The 19269-nt window shown below is 42.2% G+C and overlaps 1 protein-coding gene across 7 annotated transcripts in view; it reads right to left on the bottom strand.

Annotated features, from left to right (window-relative positions):
• CNTN4 (contactin 4) overlaps nucleotides 1-19269 on the bottom strand; it is a 349563-nt gene that overhangs the window by 92003 nt on the left and 238291 nt on the right. For all 7 annotated transcript variants that reach the window (XM_029995893.2, XM_029995899.2, XM_029995894.1 and 4 more), the window contains one exon: nucleotides 16314-16409. In XM_029995893.2, the coding sequence (XP_029851753.1) occupies nucleotides 16314-16409 (96 nt within the window). The remainder of the gene's footprint in view (nucleotides 1-16313; nucleotides 16410-19269) is intronic.

The raw sequence follows: 19269 nt of genomic DNA, 5'->3' as shown, positions 1-19269 counted from the left end.
TTTGGTGGATAATTTGTAGACTTCTCTTTTTTTGCTCTGATTGCTTGCATTCCTTGGTGTTCAAATTTCTCTTAAGTGGTACTAACGGTGTTTTGATGGTTACAGTAAGTTTGGGCAATGATAAAGCGTAACTGATTATCTGATGAGTGTCCTGTGAATTCATTCTGTATTCTTATCTTGCTTACTAAATTTTGCTGACTGCTTGTAGACGACATTCATAATTTCAAATTTCACTGCAATGTGATTAAGCAATCAACATCTGTAGCCCCATGAATAACGTAACATGAGCTGGAAAGGAGGCTCGATGCACCACAACACACTGTCTGAGAGTGCACTGGGGAAGAGGAAGGAGGATTATCAAGGAAAGACGAATCCCTGATGCAACCCAAACCCCTACCCAAACCCCTGAGGCTCCCCTCCACCCATACCAGTCATCTGCTGGCAACTGCACTGCAGTTTCTGGAGTTTTTGACCATTTTTCTCTTCACAGTTTTATTTTATTTTAGTAGTAAAGCTACATGAATTATGCACGGTACGTATTTTTTTTGTGGGGCTACAGACCATTTCATTGCCCTGCTAGCACATTGGATCAATTTTTTATCTTCTCTCCTTAAATAATTGTAAAATAATTTAAAGGAATCAACCTGGATGCAAACACCATTCGGTAATTCGCCCCTTGACTCCGTGCTCTGCATCACACAGGGCCACCCAGCTACATCACACCACAGCTTCTGTGCCTTGAGTGCGAAGAATGATGAATAATAATAGATTAATCTAAAGTTAACAATACATTTTTGGATGAATCTTCATCTGTGCCAAACCCGACAATGCAGTTAGTCAGCAGCCAGCCGGTCAACTGCTTGCACACAAAGAAACATGCTGTCCTTGCCAGGTGGGACAGGAAAAAAGCATGTGCCTTTCATCTTTGCTAAAAGCAGTGCATCGGTTTGCAGAATTTGACTTGGAACACCGTGAAAGAGCCACAAGTCACTGTTGTCAGCAGCGGTACGGCGATGATGATGGGAATCATCATAAAGACATGAAAACGTGGAAGGCAACGAACAGACTTTGAGAGATCATCTCTCCAACCCGATGCATGATAACTATGATATCTCTGAGGTTTTTCAAACTTTTTCTTACAAACCTCCAATGACGACAGCATACAACTTCTGATACAGTCTAACAGGGTGCAACACACACCAGTGGGGAAATGGGACTGTACCACAGGCTGCGTTGCTGGCATCTCCTGACCATGCACTAACAGTAATGGCAAGTGGCCCCTTTCTACTTGGGGGGACATAATTATTCTTGTAAATGTAACTGCGCCCATGTGTTTGTTAGTGCTGCTTTATGGTAACAGAAAAGCTGGATACACATGTACAGGGCATGTACATTAATGAGTCAGAAGTGTGTAAGAATGAGGAAAATGTACAAATCAGCCAAGTTCTATGTCAGACTCATCCTCACAGCAATTTGCAATTCATGCACGGCTGTGGTTGCTTCCTAGCCCATCGACTCCACACTCGCCCAGTATGTAGAGCTTCACGTATGGGTAATTAAAAAGGTGAGAGGTCTTCATTACCTGAAGCCTAATCAATAATCACCTGTATCTGCCACATCTCCATTTTTCTGTATCTCTAAAATAGTTAAATATTTGATGGCTGTACACAATTGACCAGGCTTATCTCTTGCAAACAGCTTCCAGCCCCAGTCGATAGCTGGCTACACTGGCTGCCATGGCACCGGGAACATTAGTGACTACTGCACCATGCCGTTGGGGATTTTGACGAAATTTTAACTTGTGAAGTTCCCTCAGGGAGAAAAATTAACAGCAGCCTTTATCTATGACCGAATAGAAAATGTTATGAGATGGAGTCCCGTGCTGCTGTATTTACTAGAGTTAAATACACAAACCTATTTCAAAAACATCTGATGGGCAGCAGACACCCACACTCGCGCACCTCCACCGATCTAGCATGCAGGCTGGCAGGTTTTGGAAGAAACTATGCATTTTTTCTGTCTGACAAACTTCGTAAACTGTCCTATAGAAATTTACAGCTCAGCCTGGTCTTGCCTGAAAAGTGTCCTAGTTTCAGCTGGGATAGAGTTAACTGTCTTCCTAGTAGCTGGTACAGTGCTATGTTTTGAGTTCAGTATGTGAAGAATGTTGACAACACTGATGTTTTCAGTTGTTGCTAAGTAGTGTTTAGACTAAAGTCAAGGATTTTTCAGCGAGAAAGCTGGAGGGGCACAAGAAGTTGGCACAGGACACAGCCAGGGCACCTGACCCAAACTGGCCAACAGGGTATTCCATACCATGGGACGTCCCATCTAGTATAGGAACTGGGAAGTGGGGGCGGGGAATCGCCGCTCAGGGACTAGCTGGGTGCCGGTCGGTGGGTGGTGAGTAATTGCACTGCGCATCATTTGTACATTCCAATCCTTTCATTATTGCTGTTGTCATTTTATTAGTGTTATCATTATCATTATTTGTTTCTTCTTTTCTGTTCTATTAAACTGTTCTTATCTCAACCCGTGGGTTTTGCTTCTTTTCCCGATTTTCTCCCCCATCCCACTGGGTGGGGGGGGGAGTGAGTGAGCGGCTGCGTGGTGCTTAGTTGCTGGTTGGGGTTAAACCACGACAAAAGAAAACCCACAAACCAACCCAATCTGTATTTGTCATGAGGGCTTTTAATATCTTTGGAGAACCACATTCAGTGTTTACTGAAACTGGTGAACTTTGCCCAGGATTAGATTTGCTGCCACTTAGTTTCATGCACCTCTGGTTTAAACTTAAAATTTTTGGCATTAGGCTCAACCCAGCAGTGACCCAGCTGCTCTTGGACCAGGATCTGTGGGAAGCGTCAGTCCCCCCAGCCATACCCCTTACCAACAGAAATGTAACCTTGAACTGCACCAACCAACGATGACGCTCCGGACACTTGAAAAGTTGGGTTGCTGGGCCTGCCAAGAGAGATACTGATCCATTGAAAAAGAGAATTATGAATTGAAAGCTTATTTCTGCTAAGGAAACTTCCTGGGAAATTATCAGATGGGCAATCCTGGAATGAAACACCACCACCCCCGGCATAAAGGAGTACCCACGGTTAGTTGTCACAGCTGATTTACGGTGAAATTAAGATTTCAGGAAAATCTTGCCGAGCATGCAATGTAACGTGCCATGTAACTACATCAAGCTAACCTTAAAAAAGAGCAACAATGCAGAAAGCACTCACAAGTGGGTAAATAACTATATATTCGCTGCAACCTTTACCCCTACTAATCACGCAACACCATACTTCTGGAAGCCAGGAGACGTGTGCTTGCTCTCCTGTGACACCAATTCAAGCCTAGATGATTTCACAGCGTTTCCCACTGAGCAATGTATAGATCTGTATGATGCAGTCTCTGTTTGTAAGTTGATTTCAATGAGGGAATTCCACTTAAAAGAACAATAGCTTGATATGGTCCACAGAGTGGCATCAACATCCTTCCAAAGAAACACTCATCTTCACCTCACAGCCAGAGATAAAGTAGCTCCGTGGCAGATGCTGTCAGTAGTAAATGGAAAGGAGAGAGGAGAGATTGGCCAGAAAAAAAGATAAAGGGGGCTGGACTGAAGCTGCTAATTGCTTATGGGCAAACATCAAATGAGCATAAATACACTGTAAGCTGGGCACATGCATAAACGATGCCTACACTGACTTTTAATTCTGCACTGTATTTTTGCTGTGCAAGATTCAATCGTTGCTTGTATTTTCCAGGCTTGTTCTACGTAAAGTGCTACACTTACCACCTTAAAGAATGACTCACAGATTTAATCTGTCCGTTTGTTTTCTGTTTAAAGTCAGAGAGAGTTAGCGTAAAAATCTCTTTTTTGTGCACTTGCTTCAGTAAAGCTAAAGGTCCCTGGGCTTGTTTTAAAACATATTTCAATGTGACCTAGCTAATCCTTTAATACCAGCTTTCACTACCTTTGATCAGCCTCTTACTGTAGCTAGAAGAGATTAGATCAAACCTTTAAAAAAAGAAAGTTGGTTGCAGAGAATTTTCTTACTGCAGTGAATTAATATTATGATCAACTCCAGGGCTGAAATATCTGGCCAAGCAGTGCGGGTGGTATGTCCTTTAGGGGAGATCTCTGCATGGACAGGCACCGCTACGGGATGCTGTGGCACTTGCCTGTAGTACACAGCGGAAAAAACTTTCTCTTCACATATTTGACAGATAAACAGCATTTTGATATCTACCAGCTGAAAACATCATGGTTGCACATTTAGACATTCTATATGTATCAGGTGACAGAAAATACCAAAAACAATACCCCCGTTTATTTCCCAACAACAAAATATCACCTCCATAGGAAAGAGTGCTCATGCAGCCAGCACTATTGACTTAAACGAAGCAGTATGTGCATTCAGGGATCTGGAAACCCAAATTTGATTGCAAAAGTGGAGATACATCAATGCTGTGTTTGTGTCAACAACACACTTTCTGCTATGACCATCTCAAGGGAGCTGAAAGTAGATCAGCCTCCCTGGCTGCTTCCGAGAGCTTTGTCCGAAGAGGCCAGCTAAAGCTGGGTTTGGAGGGTAAGGGTGGTTGCAACATGGTTAGCAGAGCCTGGGAGCTAGACTCAGATCTCTAATTTATTTTATAACGAGATCACAAGATGTTACAACTTTCGATAAATGCCTATTGACTGAATTCTGTCAGACGACAGATTTCACTCATCTTTAGCCAGCCCGTGCCAGCTCTACCCCCTTTCAATACCATTTCAATCCTCATTTAGTGGCAACTGCAACTGAACAGGGGAATAAACCACATGACTAGCTCACAGATGATTTCTTTTTAAAGATGTCACGAGCTGTCACTGATAAATAAAAAATCCATTAATGTCATGTTCCTTATTATTTCGGTATTTCCAAGGTCTTTACTGGAGAGTTGAGCCTCTTCCCTTCTAGTTCTCTGGGAGGGCAGCATGTGTTTACAAACCCCAGAAGACCTACCTCACTGCCTGTCTGTGACAGCCCAGCTGGGGCACGATCTTAAAATGGTAGGTGGTTGGTAGGAAGCTTGCAGCGGTGCCGACACCGAAGGTGATAAATGACGTATGCCGGTCGAAAATTTGGATCTGAATGCCAATGCCAAAGTCTGTTCTTGACTGCGGCCCTGTTTTGCAACTCTTGTTCAGGAAACCCATCCCTGCTGAAATGAGGCAGATCACATACACCGACTCAGGTGCTTAAATTAGCGTAAAGCTAAAATGAGCTTGGAATTTGTGTTACTGGAAATATTTGTAATTTCATAAATTTCTCAATTAAAACAGCACTGCATGTTCTCTGTGCTGTCAGAAATATAAAGCCAAAGCATTCCCAAATTAGGGAAGAATTTATCCTTAATCCCTTATCCTCAAATATGTTGATAAACTCGTGCACAAACTGAATCAGCAGTTTTAGAGAAAGGATTATGTCAGATTAATTTTAATCTAATCCATTTCTATCTCCTGAGAAGCTTTTTACTTCTTGCTTTTAATAATTTAAACAGTGACTGTGGCATAGTATAAAAAATAAATGATGGGAGATGCACTTTAAGTGGAAGTTACAACTCTCAATCACTTCTTATTTAAATGAGAGTTTCATATGCCTGATTTTAAGTTTAATGAAACACATTTTTGCTGAACTGTAATAATCTTCAACACATGGAACCAGACACAGAAGAATGACACCCTCCTGCAGTTCCCAGAGCTAGCGAGGAAGCCTCGTGTCTGACTCAGCCACTCTCTAATGTGGCTACGGAAAGAGACACCTCGAGTGAATTTTGGGCTGTCAAGAAGAAATGCTGCCAGGCTGCTTAGATCCGGCCACAGCTTTCAAGAGTGTTACTCTGCTTCTCATGAGCTGGGACCTTGCCTCGGAGTTACGCTGCAAGGCGCTAGGAGTTGGCAGGTTTGGGGAAGTTATTTTCTGGTTCTTGGCCTGAGATAAGTCACTCGGAGGCTTTTTGAGCTCAATAACTTATGCTCTGGAAACCACTTTTAAAATGTGGACACTTCTTTGGACATGGGAATTTGACTGCTGTATGGAGATGTGTGAGTGGCACTCATTATTAAGAGGAAAAATTGGTAACAGATTCAGATATTTTTGATGCTACACTGCTCTCCTCATGGTCTTCTCCATCTCCCACATGTCTCCAATATGCACGCTGCATCCTCCTCCAGTGTGCAATACCTAGACAAATCCTGTTTGAATTTACTTTTTTCCTATTCCATGAAAGACACATCTGAGCTGCTGAGCCCCAGCTCGTGGGGAACACCACCCTACTGTGGCATTTTCCTGTTTGTTTGGAAATCAAGCTTTCCCTCCACCATTCTCCACATCCTGCAAGCAGAACTCTCCAGGCACAACGTGGTTTAACTCCTGCCTTGCAAACCAGAGAGGTCTGCCACACCTCCTGGTTCTGCATGTACCACGTCTGCCAACACCGACCCCACTGCCTTTGCCACATTCAAACACGTCGAAAGTATCACTGTAGTGCTAATGCAAAATATTTCACTGACTCCTTTTTCTTTCCCAGCCCCAGTTTACCTGCTCATATTTTCGTTCCAACTTCTGGAGCGATCCATGAAAGGCTGCTCAGTGACCTTGCAGCATTTTGATAAATAGTTGAACCAACTTGCAACCAGCTTAGCAGATTTTTTGCTTGGTTTCCTAGAGAAATGGAACTTTCACAACCATGTTGCCCATCCATCTGTGAGATACTCCTCTCTAAATTAGCTTCTCACTAATTGGAACCAAATCTGACCAAGCAGCAAAGGCTTAAGAAGACACTAAGATAGGAGAGAAAAAGGAGAAACTATTATTGCCTCAATAAGGAGAAGTTCAGCACTTTGGCAGTCTGCTTGGCAAGAGGCAACTGCCCGGGCCTGGGCATGTGGGCTGTGCAAGAAGCACATTTTAAAAAAGTTGTAGGCATACCACACTGGAAGAAACTGCATGAAAATAAAAGCTGAATATTAAGGTTACTGTGGAGTGGGGTGGGGACATAAAATGTTCCAGGTTACCTGCTATGTAAGAACTAGGATGAGGATGCCATAACAAACACAGAAAAGTAACAGAACTTTCCATTCCTCTGAAGATTTCTTATTAAGGGGAATGCACCACAAGAAAAATATCTGGTACTGAGAAGCTGATTTAACACTTAGGGGAACATGTGCTTCAAGGCTTTTGCCCAAAGCAATTCTGAATTGGTCATCCAGCAGAAATGCTAGATGCGTTCACGCAGTGGCATAAATGTTGCAGAGCAGGCAGAACAGGCTGATGCTGCCCGGGTAAAATGAAATAATCCCCTGCTATTAGGCAGACATTATGTGGAAACGTCCTTGGCCTCTTTGGCTATGAGCTATTTCTAGAGTAATTTCCTCCCTTTGCATTACCTCTTTCAAGGTTGACTGTTTTCCAAAGTTTTAACATAAACTTCACTTAATGTCGACTGTAAGGACACCAATGGAGAATATTACAAACGTTTGTTCCCATTGTTACAACAACGTCTCTAAACATTTATTAATAATGTATTAATTCTTCATAAGTGACAAATGAAAAGGCAGTGTGACAGTTTTCAAAGAAGAGAGAAAAACAACTGTAAGGTTGGCGCTATAGGATGGGGAATAAAAGGGCACAAATACTTGACAGCAACTGAAGAAAACTCTGTTCCAAAGCACTCCCTGCTGAGCAGCACTGCTTGGGGAGTGAAAGCCCCAGACATTGATCCTCTGATGGTATGAAAATGCCTGATAATTGCCTTTTTCCTTCTGCACTGTTCTGATCGGTTTTCCCAGTTTTTCTCCCCTTCTTCCTTGTACTATGCAGCCGGGGCTGCATAAGCATGAGAGAATACGAGATGTGATTTCTGCGGTAGATTACTTATGAGACAAACCCCTCAAACCATTCATCACATAATAGAGGCCATCAGCCATACTTACAGCCAAAACATTTTCACTGTTTCCAGCCCATGAAGTGCCCATCATCACTTTAAAAAAAAAAAATAATAGAAGGAGAGAAAAACTGACCAGACGAGTAAGCACGCACTAATCATTTTTCTGCAGAGCACAGACGTGGTCTTAGCACCACTGTAATCAGTAAAGTGCTTTCTGAAAACATGTCTGGTGTCTACACTTCACTACCTACCGTACAGCATGAAAGGCTGAGATTGAGATGAAATCAGAATTGCCATCTCTTCTGTCAAATGCTAAAATTTAGTTAGTTCTACTTGATTAAGCTGTGCAACAGAACTAAAAGTTCTTCTAGCTACTGGGAAAAAAAAAGGCAGGAGAGAACAAGAAAACCTGAACACATCCATTATGTGAAAAGATGTGAGAATAATTCTCTGTCAACATTTCAGCTCACAGACACAGACTCTACGGCTGTGTTTCCAACAGCAGTAATGGCATCAGATGGGAAAGAGTTATTTGAACAACTGAGCTTTAATGAATCCCTTCCTCTTTGGGAAGATGGACATTTACAAGCACCTTGAGAACACAGGCACTGCAGAGAGACAGAAAACTTACTTTCCTTTAACTCTTGCCTTCGATCAGTCAGAGGGACACAGTTCCCAGACGCTCAAGAGGGTCGCCCAACTCCGCAGCAAGGTGCAGAGGGACAAGGTGTCCAGGGAATTGAGATTCAGGACTAGGAATCTTGTTGGGAAGGTTCAGTTCCTGGGTCACCAGGAAATTTGTTAGAGGCCCTAAGCAAGTGGGCAGGAGAAGACATGTCCTGTAGAAACATCAGCAGGTTTCCATCTGCATATCTAAGCACTTTGCCATCTAAAAAAACCTATCAGCTGATTTACTTGTTGCATAGATTACTGAGATAAATTAGGAGGACTGAGAATAAATATGCCACAGATATCATGAGTCATGGTATGGGGTACAGACAGAGAGATCTCAGAATAAGACATACCTCTAGGGAATGCAAAGGGAACACAAAATTTAAATAATCAAGTAATTGAGAGATCATTTTCACCAGTTCTCTGTGTACATTCGCCATTTCTCACAGCACTTGGAAACCCCAATCTCTAACTCTATAGCATTTTCCCACGAGGGCAGGAAGGCAAATGTCATGAGAACATCATGTATATAAATCTTTCTAAAGATGAACCAAGAGAAAATCGGCGGGGGTTGGGGGGTGGGGAGTGAAGGAAATCTTAAAAGACAAGTTCATTTATCTTCCCAAAGAAGGGAGGGGGAAGGATTTACAGACTCGTTTGTTCTGCATGCTTATGGGTGTGCTACCAGCCTGTCAAGACAAACGTGCATAACCTTTCTAGGATTGTATTTTTTTAATCTCTAGACTCACAATGAAATGCCAGGGATCCTAGAAGGTATTTCAAACCTGTAGTTGTTAAAATATTAACTAACCCTGCCCTGACTATCAAATAAATCTAGTAAAAGTGGCAGCTAAATGACTCAGTTCCCACAAACTTAAATGAAAATAACTATTTGGCACAAAGGAATATTTTGGTCTTACAATTTGGAGATAAAATTAAAAGGACAGCGACCTCCAAATATTTCCCAGGCATATCCCCTATGGAACACAACTTATATTCAGAGCCTTGAGAAACAAAAGTGAGTGTTTGCTTTGGTTTGGGGGGATTTTTGTTTGTTTCAATTAAGTTTATCTTAACAAATAAATGTATCTTGCCAAATTTGATTAACAATACTGAAAAAAAGCAAACAAGAAAAGCTAACCTGTTTCCTCCTGCAAAGCTCCTCTCAAAAGGAAAACATTTTCACCAACAGCTTCAGTTGAACACTCTATTTTACATTTTGAAATGCTTCATGGTTTCTAAACATATCTAAACGTAATAAAAAGGCTTAAAAATACAATGGAATGAAACACTTCGGACAAACCAAAGGTAGTTTTGGGTTTTTTTCTTTTGTTTTGGCTAGCAACTCCCCCACTAATCGATTACTCCTACAGCTCTTCTGAAGAACAACAGCAGATGGTATTGATCTAGCAGGGCTTTGAAAATGTAAAGCAATATAGCATTGTTTTATGGTACCCAAATTATAGAGCTCATCCTAAGACATGCTGCGATACCTTAACTAGTCTCATCAAAAAAGTCATGAAAACTTTTTGATGTTCCTCCCATTTCCAAACCCGTTATTGTGATTCAGTTACTGGGGACTGTCCAGTTAATGCTACGGTAGTGGCCAGTGGCTGTGATGGGGACCCTTGTGTGTTTGTTGCAACAAAACCAAAGCCAAATTTTAGCTCCATACTTACTTTCAGGACTTTTGACTGTTCTCTCTTGTCCACCTAAATACCTACAGCTGCTCATTGTGCTGTTACACGAGCCCTGAATGCCATGTCCCCATAGTAATGTTTACTCTTACATTATTTCTTCTGTAGAGCTTCACAGGTAGAACCATCGACACACTAGCATCGTTAGGTTTTTGATTAAAAAAGCAGCAGACAGAATGAGGGAAAACCCTTCACATGCAGAGTAATTGTCTCAGAAAAATGCTAACAACCCAAGTAGGTTTCTACTAGTTCTTACACTGATTTAATGCATATAAGTGAACAAATGGGGAAGGTGGGAAAACTGAAAACTCCTAACAGACAAGGCGCCATAAATATGGCAGGACTGGCTTCGGGGGCTCAGGCATCTCCAAGAGCAGAAAATACGACAGAAGCAAATGTTTGATTTGCATTTATTCTGGTTTTCAGTCCACCGACTTCCCGAGCTCCAGATGAACATTTATTTTCCAAATTTCCAGCACTCAGCAAGCACTTCATCATAGGAGGCAATCGCATCATTATGCTGCTTAACAAAATGTAACACCAGGATGCACTGACCTGACAAAATAGGGACTCCCTGCTGAAACCATGCTGCAAGAAATACACATTTCATTTTCATCTTGGAGGACCAGGGGGGAAGCCTAGATTCATATGCTGAATCTCCAACTCATATTAAACTAAAAATTGGGACAATACATGGCGATGCCCAAATTGTTCTGTGCAAGCTGTACGCAGCCCACTTTCTGATGCTGAAAATACTTGTTAATCATTTGGACTCACTTTCAGGGTGAATTTCTTGCAACATTTGAACAGTAGGAAGCCCTTTATTTGGCATCATTAAGAAGAAAAAAAAAAACCAGAAACCCACAACAACTAATGTATGTAGGCCAACATAATGTCACTTTTAGCTGCCAGCTCTTTAAATATGGATGTTTCCAAGTAGCAAAGTATTAGAGTGAGCTCCAGTTGAAAGGATAAAGGTCTGGATGCAGATCGACAATTTTTTAGTAAAATCCACAATTTTTGAGACCAAGATGACCAATGACACAACAGTGGGCAGGAAATAATTCCCTTCTAATTTCCTATTTTTCTTTTATCAAATCCTTTCAGTTAAGGGGGCTCTAAGCCTTGCCACTTGAGCAACCTCAAAACAGAGAAGACACTGCCACTGAGCCCCCCTCAGACATTTGGGAAGTCTTCCCCATCAGGAAAAAATTCTCAAGCCTGTGTCTCCGACACCCAGAAGGATATCCTAAACTCTGTGCTCAGGAACTGGACAGGACAGTTTTATTCAGGCTTCTACTATTCTAGTGAATACCCTCATCATCAAAGCAACAGCTATTCTCAGATGGAATAGTTTTGCTTTCTTTAAAATTATTTTTTTAAGATTTCATTTTCAATGCAGATCGGAAACTGAAATAAAAAATAATAATAATATAAAAGTATATTCCCCCCGCCCCCGACAGTCCTACGCCTCAGTGGTGGTCATTAATGTCCCCAGGCACTTTTGCAAGGATGATGAAGTTAGGTTTGCTGCCCTAATCAAATTCCAAAATAAGTAATTGCATTTTCTCTATCTTATTGCCACTTGCACTTTTAACAAGATATTATTTTTCACTTCTAACCTGAATGTTTTTTACCGTTGCACTATGATGTTAAATACTTGCAATGTTATATCCCAGCAGCGGGATAGTGGGGTATTGGAAGGAACTGATCTCTACAGCTTTGCTTTGCAAACACTGCCTTGGACCCTGGGGATGGAAGCTGCCCATGAAACACAGTGGTTTTCTGACATGCAGCTACTTCCCAGTGATATCTGATATTCTCTTATGAACCTCCATCTGCCCAGAGCTGGAATAGGAGATAGCTGTGGTAATTGTGCAGTGACTGCTAGAGACCAAATAGCTTCAATTACACTGGGAGACATGCAGTTGGCTAACGGAAATGCGATGCACACGACTGAAAAGCATTAACTTCGGAGTTGTGACTTTTAAAACTCATCATTATTTCTAACCTTAGGAGGAAGGAAAAAGAGGATGAAAAAGTAAAAGAAAATATTGCCACAGAGAAGGTTAATTCCTGGAGAACAAGGGTCTCAGTCTGAATTAACTGGAGCTATTTTGACTTTCCATTTAATAATTTCTATGCAAACCAGAAAACAACAACCGGCATAACTCCAGCCCAGCTTAGTTACAAAATTGTAATACTACAATTTAGACTAATTGTGGATCTAGCTACAATTAAGATCATTTTCTAGCTGGAATACAGCAGGTCATAGATAGTGGTCATGTAGGAAGTCATCTCTCATCCAAATGAGTGAGGGAAATAATTACCCTTCAGTTTTCTGCCTTTCTGGACACCAGAAATGCGCTTCCCTCCTGGTCACCGTAAGATGCTCTTTCCCACTTACTGAACCCAAACCGGAAATAATGCCAGCACCTTTCTGGAATGTTTTTGCATCATCAGTACCTACACTCAGACCAAAACTTTCCCCTGTATCACCTGAGCAAATGCACCACAATTTCCTTCTCACTGCCTACAGGAACCACCACCAGCTGCTGCATCTCCACACAAGGCGTTCATGCTGCAAAGATCTCTTACGGCAAAACAGAAAACTCTCAGTAACCAGAGAGTGAAGCTTTGCTAAGGAGACAAAGACAAATGTGTATGATTCCTGCCTCATCTCTGCATTGCCTGTGCAGTCCCCGTGTCCCTCTAGGAGACGGCAGCCAACTTGCCTGGGGAGAAACAGGAGGCAGCACCGCACGGCCACTGGTGCCAGCAGGAGCAGGCTGGGCAGGTGGGGTTAGTTCTAACTGTAAAAGGGCATAAAACCTCATGCCTCAGCTCTGCAGAGCAGTGCAACTCAGTACCCAGCCACCCCAGGCCTTCCTGGACTTGGTCGGTTGACACTATCCACGTTTGTGCAGCACAATTAGTTTGGGATAGGATGAGGGCGAGCACCGCTCTTCAGTCTCACGTCCAAGGCACTCAGATGAATGGGGTTTAAGGATCACAAAGCATTTCTCTTCCAAATCGCCCCTCCTTTCTTCACTATGGAAATGAAGCTAATAATGATACTTCACCCACAGCACTGCAGACTGCAAATGAGTTTGTGGCTGATCCACAACCCATCTTCAGTGGTTTGTAATATCTAGCTTTGGCAGCTGCCTCATCAGATGTGTCAATAAGACCCACCTGCAGGGGCTGAGAGGCAAGCTCCATCCACCCAGACCAGAGGGCACATAATTTTGGGGAATAATTAACACTATAGGAGCCACTCTCATAAAAGTTAGATGCTGTGATAACGAGTCATTTTGTGGACGTGATATCACAGATTCAAGAGCAACCTTCAAGTAATGAACATCAGAAATCTGAGATACTGAAACTCCCGTGATAATCTCTGAACTAAAAAGAAAACTGGCACCTGAAGTCAAAAGGTGAGAGAGGCCCTAGCTGAATAAATTAAGCAGGTAGGTATGTTTGGCAGCTGGTCAGATGCAAGCGAAGAAACTCCTTAAGCACTTGTCTCCGCCTATCTGAGCAATAAAAGCAGCCTAACAGCAAACAGCTCACCAGGCCATTTTCATTCAGCTGATGAGGACAGACAGATTTCAAAACAGGATCACAAATTTCTTTAAAAGGGACAGAGACCCATAAAAGGTGATCGCTTGTTCACAACGTTCCAAACAACTCCCTGATGAAGGAGCCAGCCGTAACGGCTGGTTGTTGAGCACGGTGGTTAGTGGCACGACACATAGCACTTGTCAGGCACACACAGACCATGCCTGAAATGGTGTCCAAAAAGAAGAGATGACTGATTCCCTTTCTGACACTTTTTTTGATATAAATGTAACAGTGCAATATGTGTTCAGGAAGTCAGCCAACATAGGACTGGTATCTTTAAAACAAATTTGTGCTAAACTGAAAGAATTGTTTTGTATTTTCTAAACATTTATACCATCCTCCCTGAAGTAAACTGCACCAAAGTACATGCTACGTTATTTATTATAATTGGCTGTTTGTAAACTCTGCTTTGGATCTATTTTTTTCCCCCTACCGAATTTTGCCTTTGCCACTGAGAAAGCCCTGTCTTTCTTACTGCCATTAATACAAGCTGCTTGTATACCTCCTCACACGCACGCCGGAGTCGATGATGCTAACTCTTCTCAGAGAAGGGCCTTTGGCAGGTACCACACACTGCCAGAAGAGATCATTGCAGGGCAGATGCAGACAGCAGCTATTGTGGTCTTCCCTTTCATCTCCTCGTTAACTACTTCGTAACATAAAGAAATATATTGAGAGTCTAGAGAACACCAAACACTTTGGTGTTAAAATTCAGAAGCTACGTGACTGACTGGTGTTCTCCAGATTCTCAATGTATTTATACAGTCCTTTTGCTGTACTTAAAATCCTAAGACAATCTAGAGTAGAAAGTTGTAAATATCCTTCATGTCAATGAGAGATGAACACCTTTCCCTCCCAACCCTCCCTCCCCGGGGTGGGTGCACTGTGCCATTGACTCTCCACCCCACAGGATAACCTAGGTTAGAAGTGTGGTTACGGAAAATGCCCAGGGAATACAGAAGAGCGTGATACAAATGCCTGAAGGATTCAGGACTGAACCTGCCCAGCTTGGTGAGATCTGAAACCTACACCCCTTGTTGAACCCCAGGTGATGCTTGATGAGTTGGTCAGGTGTCTGCAGCCTTTTCCCCAGATCCTATCCACTCAGGCACAGTGTGAGACCCGAGGTGCCGCCTGGGTCAGTGACCAAGGAACAGGGGCAAGGCAAATGCAAAGATATCTGCACAGCTCTGCCGTGGCCAGGTGTGGGGTGGGACAGATCCAGTAATTGCCATGGGTGCCAGTTTCCATAACCATATGGGACATACATGCCACTGCCCCTGCTCTAAACAGCAAGTATAATGTTGACAGGTGCAAAAATGACAGATTAGTAAGGTTTTAAGAGGGGATCCATCATTTTCTAATACAACTATAGCAAAACATACTCTGTAGAGTGCACTAAGACCACTCTAACACCACAGATTTTTTTTTTTTTGCCTGTCTGCTACTACAGCTTTTCCATTTCTCCATGAAAGTCAGAAATCTGCCTCTTTCTGAGGGATTAAAGATACAAGTGACTGTCAAGAGAAGACAGGTTACGTCATTTTCTGCACAGCCTGTATTGCTGGACACTCAACAAGCCCTGACTTACAGGTAGCACCTGTCTCTGTAACAATAATGGATTTAAATGTATCACCAGACAAGAACAATAGTGCACACAGTGGTAAACCTTCAGGTACTTTTGGTAGCAGAGCTTCTCCATCATTCTGTCTGGACCTCCAGATTATGGTTTCCAGAAAACCAGGTGTAGGTGTGAACACCAGCAGAGAATATCTTCAGCATTCCTATATAACTTGCTGGCATGTTACTTCTCCCTCTCTTACAACACTCCCCCTTGCCTCTCCCTCCCATAAAAACAGTAGGAAGAATATGTATTGCCATTCCAGAAATAAATCACCATATGAGACCTGGACAACTGCTTATGGATCCTGAGTACCCAGGAGACAAAAATAGTGACAGTAAATGTTTGAAAAAAAGAAATAATAATGAAAAGATGATGCATGAAAGGGGCTGTGTCAGCCATCTTCAACCTTTTTGCAGAAGGCACACCCAGGCCACACAGAGAAAGGCTTCTACACGTTGCACGAGATCTTGGCCATGTCTTCTATATATGCACATACTGCTTTAAGTTTGCATCAGTTCATCTCCTAAAAGCATAATCATATGCAGTAAAATTAGGCTTTCTCTGCACTTACACCCAGCTGGAGGTCTCCCAGTGCATTTAGTCAATAGGACCACCCAGCGTGACCTGTTCAGTCAGGCTGGCACCGCCACAGCCTTCTCCTTTAAGGTGTACCATTTTAAACTTCCTGAAACATACCCTGAGAATGAAAACCTTGCATATGGGTACTGAGTGCTGAAAGCAAGAGAAGGAAGCCGCTTTACCTCCAGAATGTGGCGGTGGTCCACACAGCAGCACCATGCCCTGGCCCTGGCGGACAGACACCGTGCTTCTTGTTCTGGTTTTGAAGTTCTCAAGATCTGCCAAGAGAGAAAGAACTCAATTAAAGGGAGTTTAAAATTTTTTCCCTCATGAGAAGGACAGAAGGTTCATTAGGACTTTGCTGTGTGACAGAGAAACAAGTGAACATCAGCTTCGAAGGTGGGTTGGTGGGACCTGGCAGTGGGAGACTGCTGTGGCAGCAACCATCAGAAGCAGCAAAAATGTCTCCACAGGCTGCAAGGCTGGTAAAGGGGAAAAGGTGCAGATTTACCCAGGGCAGAAGACATGCCTAGAGAAAACTCCAGCAACCTGTAATGCTGCTAGTTCATGAATTCATGAAGAATTACAACCTCAAATAATCACTACCTTCAATTATGTTATAAAGCAGTTCTGTTTCCCTTTAGGAGACTTGTTACTCATGCCTTTGCAACCCGTGTGTAGAAACCCTTCATTTCCCATATAGAAGTCTCTTGTAATACGTGTATGTTAGCCACAGTGCTTTAATTAAATTAAATTCCTCCTTCCACCTCTCTCCTTTTCCTCTCCTTCAGAGGCCATGCACGCCAAAAATGCAACTCTGTCTTTTCTCTCCTTGCACACTGAATTCAAGAAACTTGCTATTAAGCGACGAGGTGACTCTCTGTGAGCCGAGCAGTGGCACCAGGTATTGATCAGCACCATCGCTGATGCGCAGGAGCACTACTACACTGAATCACTTTGGTAGCCTTTTATCTTTAACAGGCCCTTGCATTTCAATTTTTACTTTTTTGCTTTCAGTGTAGCTGAGCCGTGGTTTGGCGATTACAAACCTGTTGTCAGTACAGTTGGGAACCAGAGAAAACACGCAGGTGATAAATATTTAACAGCAGGAACTAGTAGGAACATCATTATAAGGTTACAAGGATGAAAAATTAAGCCTTGATTTTTGTCCCCTCTTGAAAATGTTTTCTGGAAGCACTGGCATGCATACTTAAAAAAAAAAAAAAAAAATCAGAAGAAGTCACTGCTTCATTTTAGAAACCTTCTTCTTGGACCCTTCCTGCTAAAGCCAAATTCAGGACAAAATCCAGGCAAAAGGGGAACTACAGTGGCAGTGGTAAATAACAATTTGTTACAGTGCTAGTAGTCACTGTGAGATTTCCAGCACAGTTCTGCCATTGCCATACCCTTATGCTGTACACTACATCATTCCTGGGATCTTATTATTACATTATTTCATCTTTTTCATTTTCATTGTGGTGGATAAATATTGTGGTGACTTAAAAACCCTGCTGCACTACAGTGAATTACTTGTGAAAACAAAACTAGTCCAAACCTGCCACCCTCCCGTCTTTCTTCTGCCCGAGCCCACGGACAGAAGCAACGCTGACCAAACCCACGCAGTGCTGCCATTTGTGTTACGTGCTAAGGCTATTGCATTATGAAGCCCTTTGGGCAAAATGGGTTCACAGAGGAGGTTCAAAACTAGACTTGAGATTAAAACCGGTCCAAATTTAATCTGGGTATCAATTTAACAGCAGGTTCACCAGTGTGAGCTGTTCGTTCAGACTCTGTGTAGGTACAGGGAGACAATAAAGCATAGAGTTTCCCAGCCTCAAGTCATAGTCTGAGTCTATAACTTTGAGCAGGGTGATTTTCTTTGTCCTTCTGGTTTTTTTGGCCTAGGAAAAAAGACAGAAGGAAAACAGAAAAAAACTCCTTATCAATGAAAATAGAGAGAGAAAGAATTTTTCTGTCCCAAGTTCTACAAAAAAGGTGGAATGGCACTTTTCAGGAACCACTATTACATTCCTCTGGCCACCTGTCAGTCTCATAGATTTAAATATATTTTGACTGCATACAGGCACAAGATTGGATCCCATCCTCATAGAGGACAGCTGCATGAGGAATAATAGCCTAAAACCAAAATGATGCCTAGAGGAATAAATGTGGTATTAGGAAACATCCTTGCATGAACATTATTTCCAATAAATGAAAAAGTAAAAGCAAAACATGTCCCATTCATCAAAGCAGATGCTTTATATACATACACACACACACACACACACACACACACACACACACATATGTGCACTAGAAAGAAAGTTGCAGGAGTATTGGTAAGTCTCAGACAATATTTAATAGAAGATTCTTCATATCGCAATTTAGCTATTTATATCTTCCTCTACGTTGATAGAACTAATACATTATGCCATATGCATATACATACACAAAACATTTTAGAGATTATACACAATTCACTTTTCAGGCCTGAATCCTAAAAAAGCCATATACAGGTCTGCTTTAGAACAGGTGAAAGAAAAACTGCAACAACTCTGAGCCTGCGTGTTTAAGCCTACTTATACAGTGCTCTAGGGAATTCTTCTGTTAATCACAGGGGAGGGAATGGGAAAGGTCTTTCATTACTAATCATAAGAAACAGCTACCTGCTCGGTGACCCAGCAACTCTTGATTACGGTAGTATGGAGAGAAAGTGCAGGACTCCATAGTTTAAATGCAAATCTAGTCCTCAAACTTTTTTTGCAAGGAAGAAATAACCCTATTTGTTGACAAAACGGATAGCTATATATTTATGACAAGAAAAGGATTGCTACCAGGAAAAGAAGTCTCTGCATGGATGAACAACTAGGAAATGATGGAAGAATGGTCAAAATCAATTGGAGGCAGGAAACAAAGCACAGCATTCATCACTATCACTCGTAGTACAAACTATCAAGCTTTGAAAGTCAATTGTCAATTCTAAAAAGCCTCATGCATGTGCTTAAAATCTGGCTCCAAGTAAACTAACAAGATTAAGATAATTGTAAGAAAGGCTAATGTGGCATCAAACTGATTAGGCTGATTATGCTCGTGCATTCTGAAATCCACACTTCAAATTTATTTTTGCAATACCTAAAT

This window comes from Aquila chrysaetos, chromosome 20 (assembly GCF_900496995.4).
Source record: "Aquila chrysaetos chrysaetos chromosome 20, bAquChr1.4, whole genome shotgun sequence".
NCBI lineage: Eukaryota > Metazoa > Chordata > Aves > Accipitriformes > Accipitridae > Aquila > Aquila chrysaetos.
The sequence above is the reverse complement of the archived record's forward strand: the minus strand, read 5'-3'. Positions and strand labels throughout refer to the sequence as shown.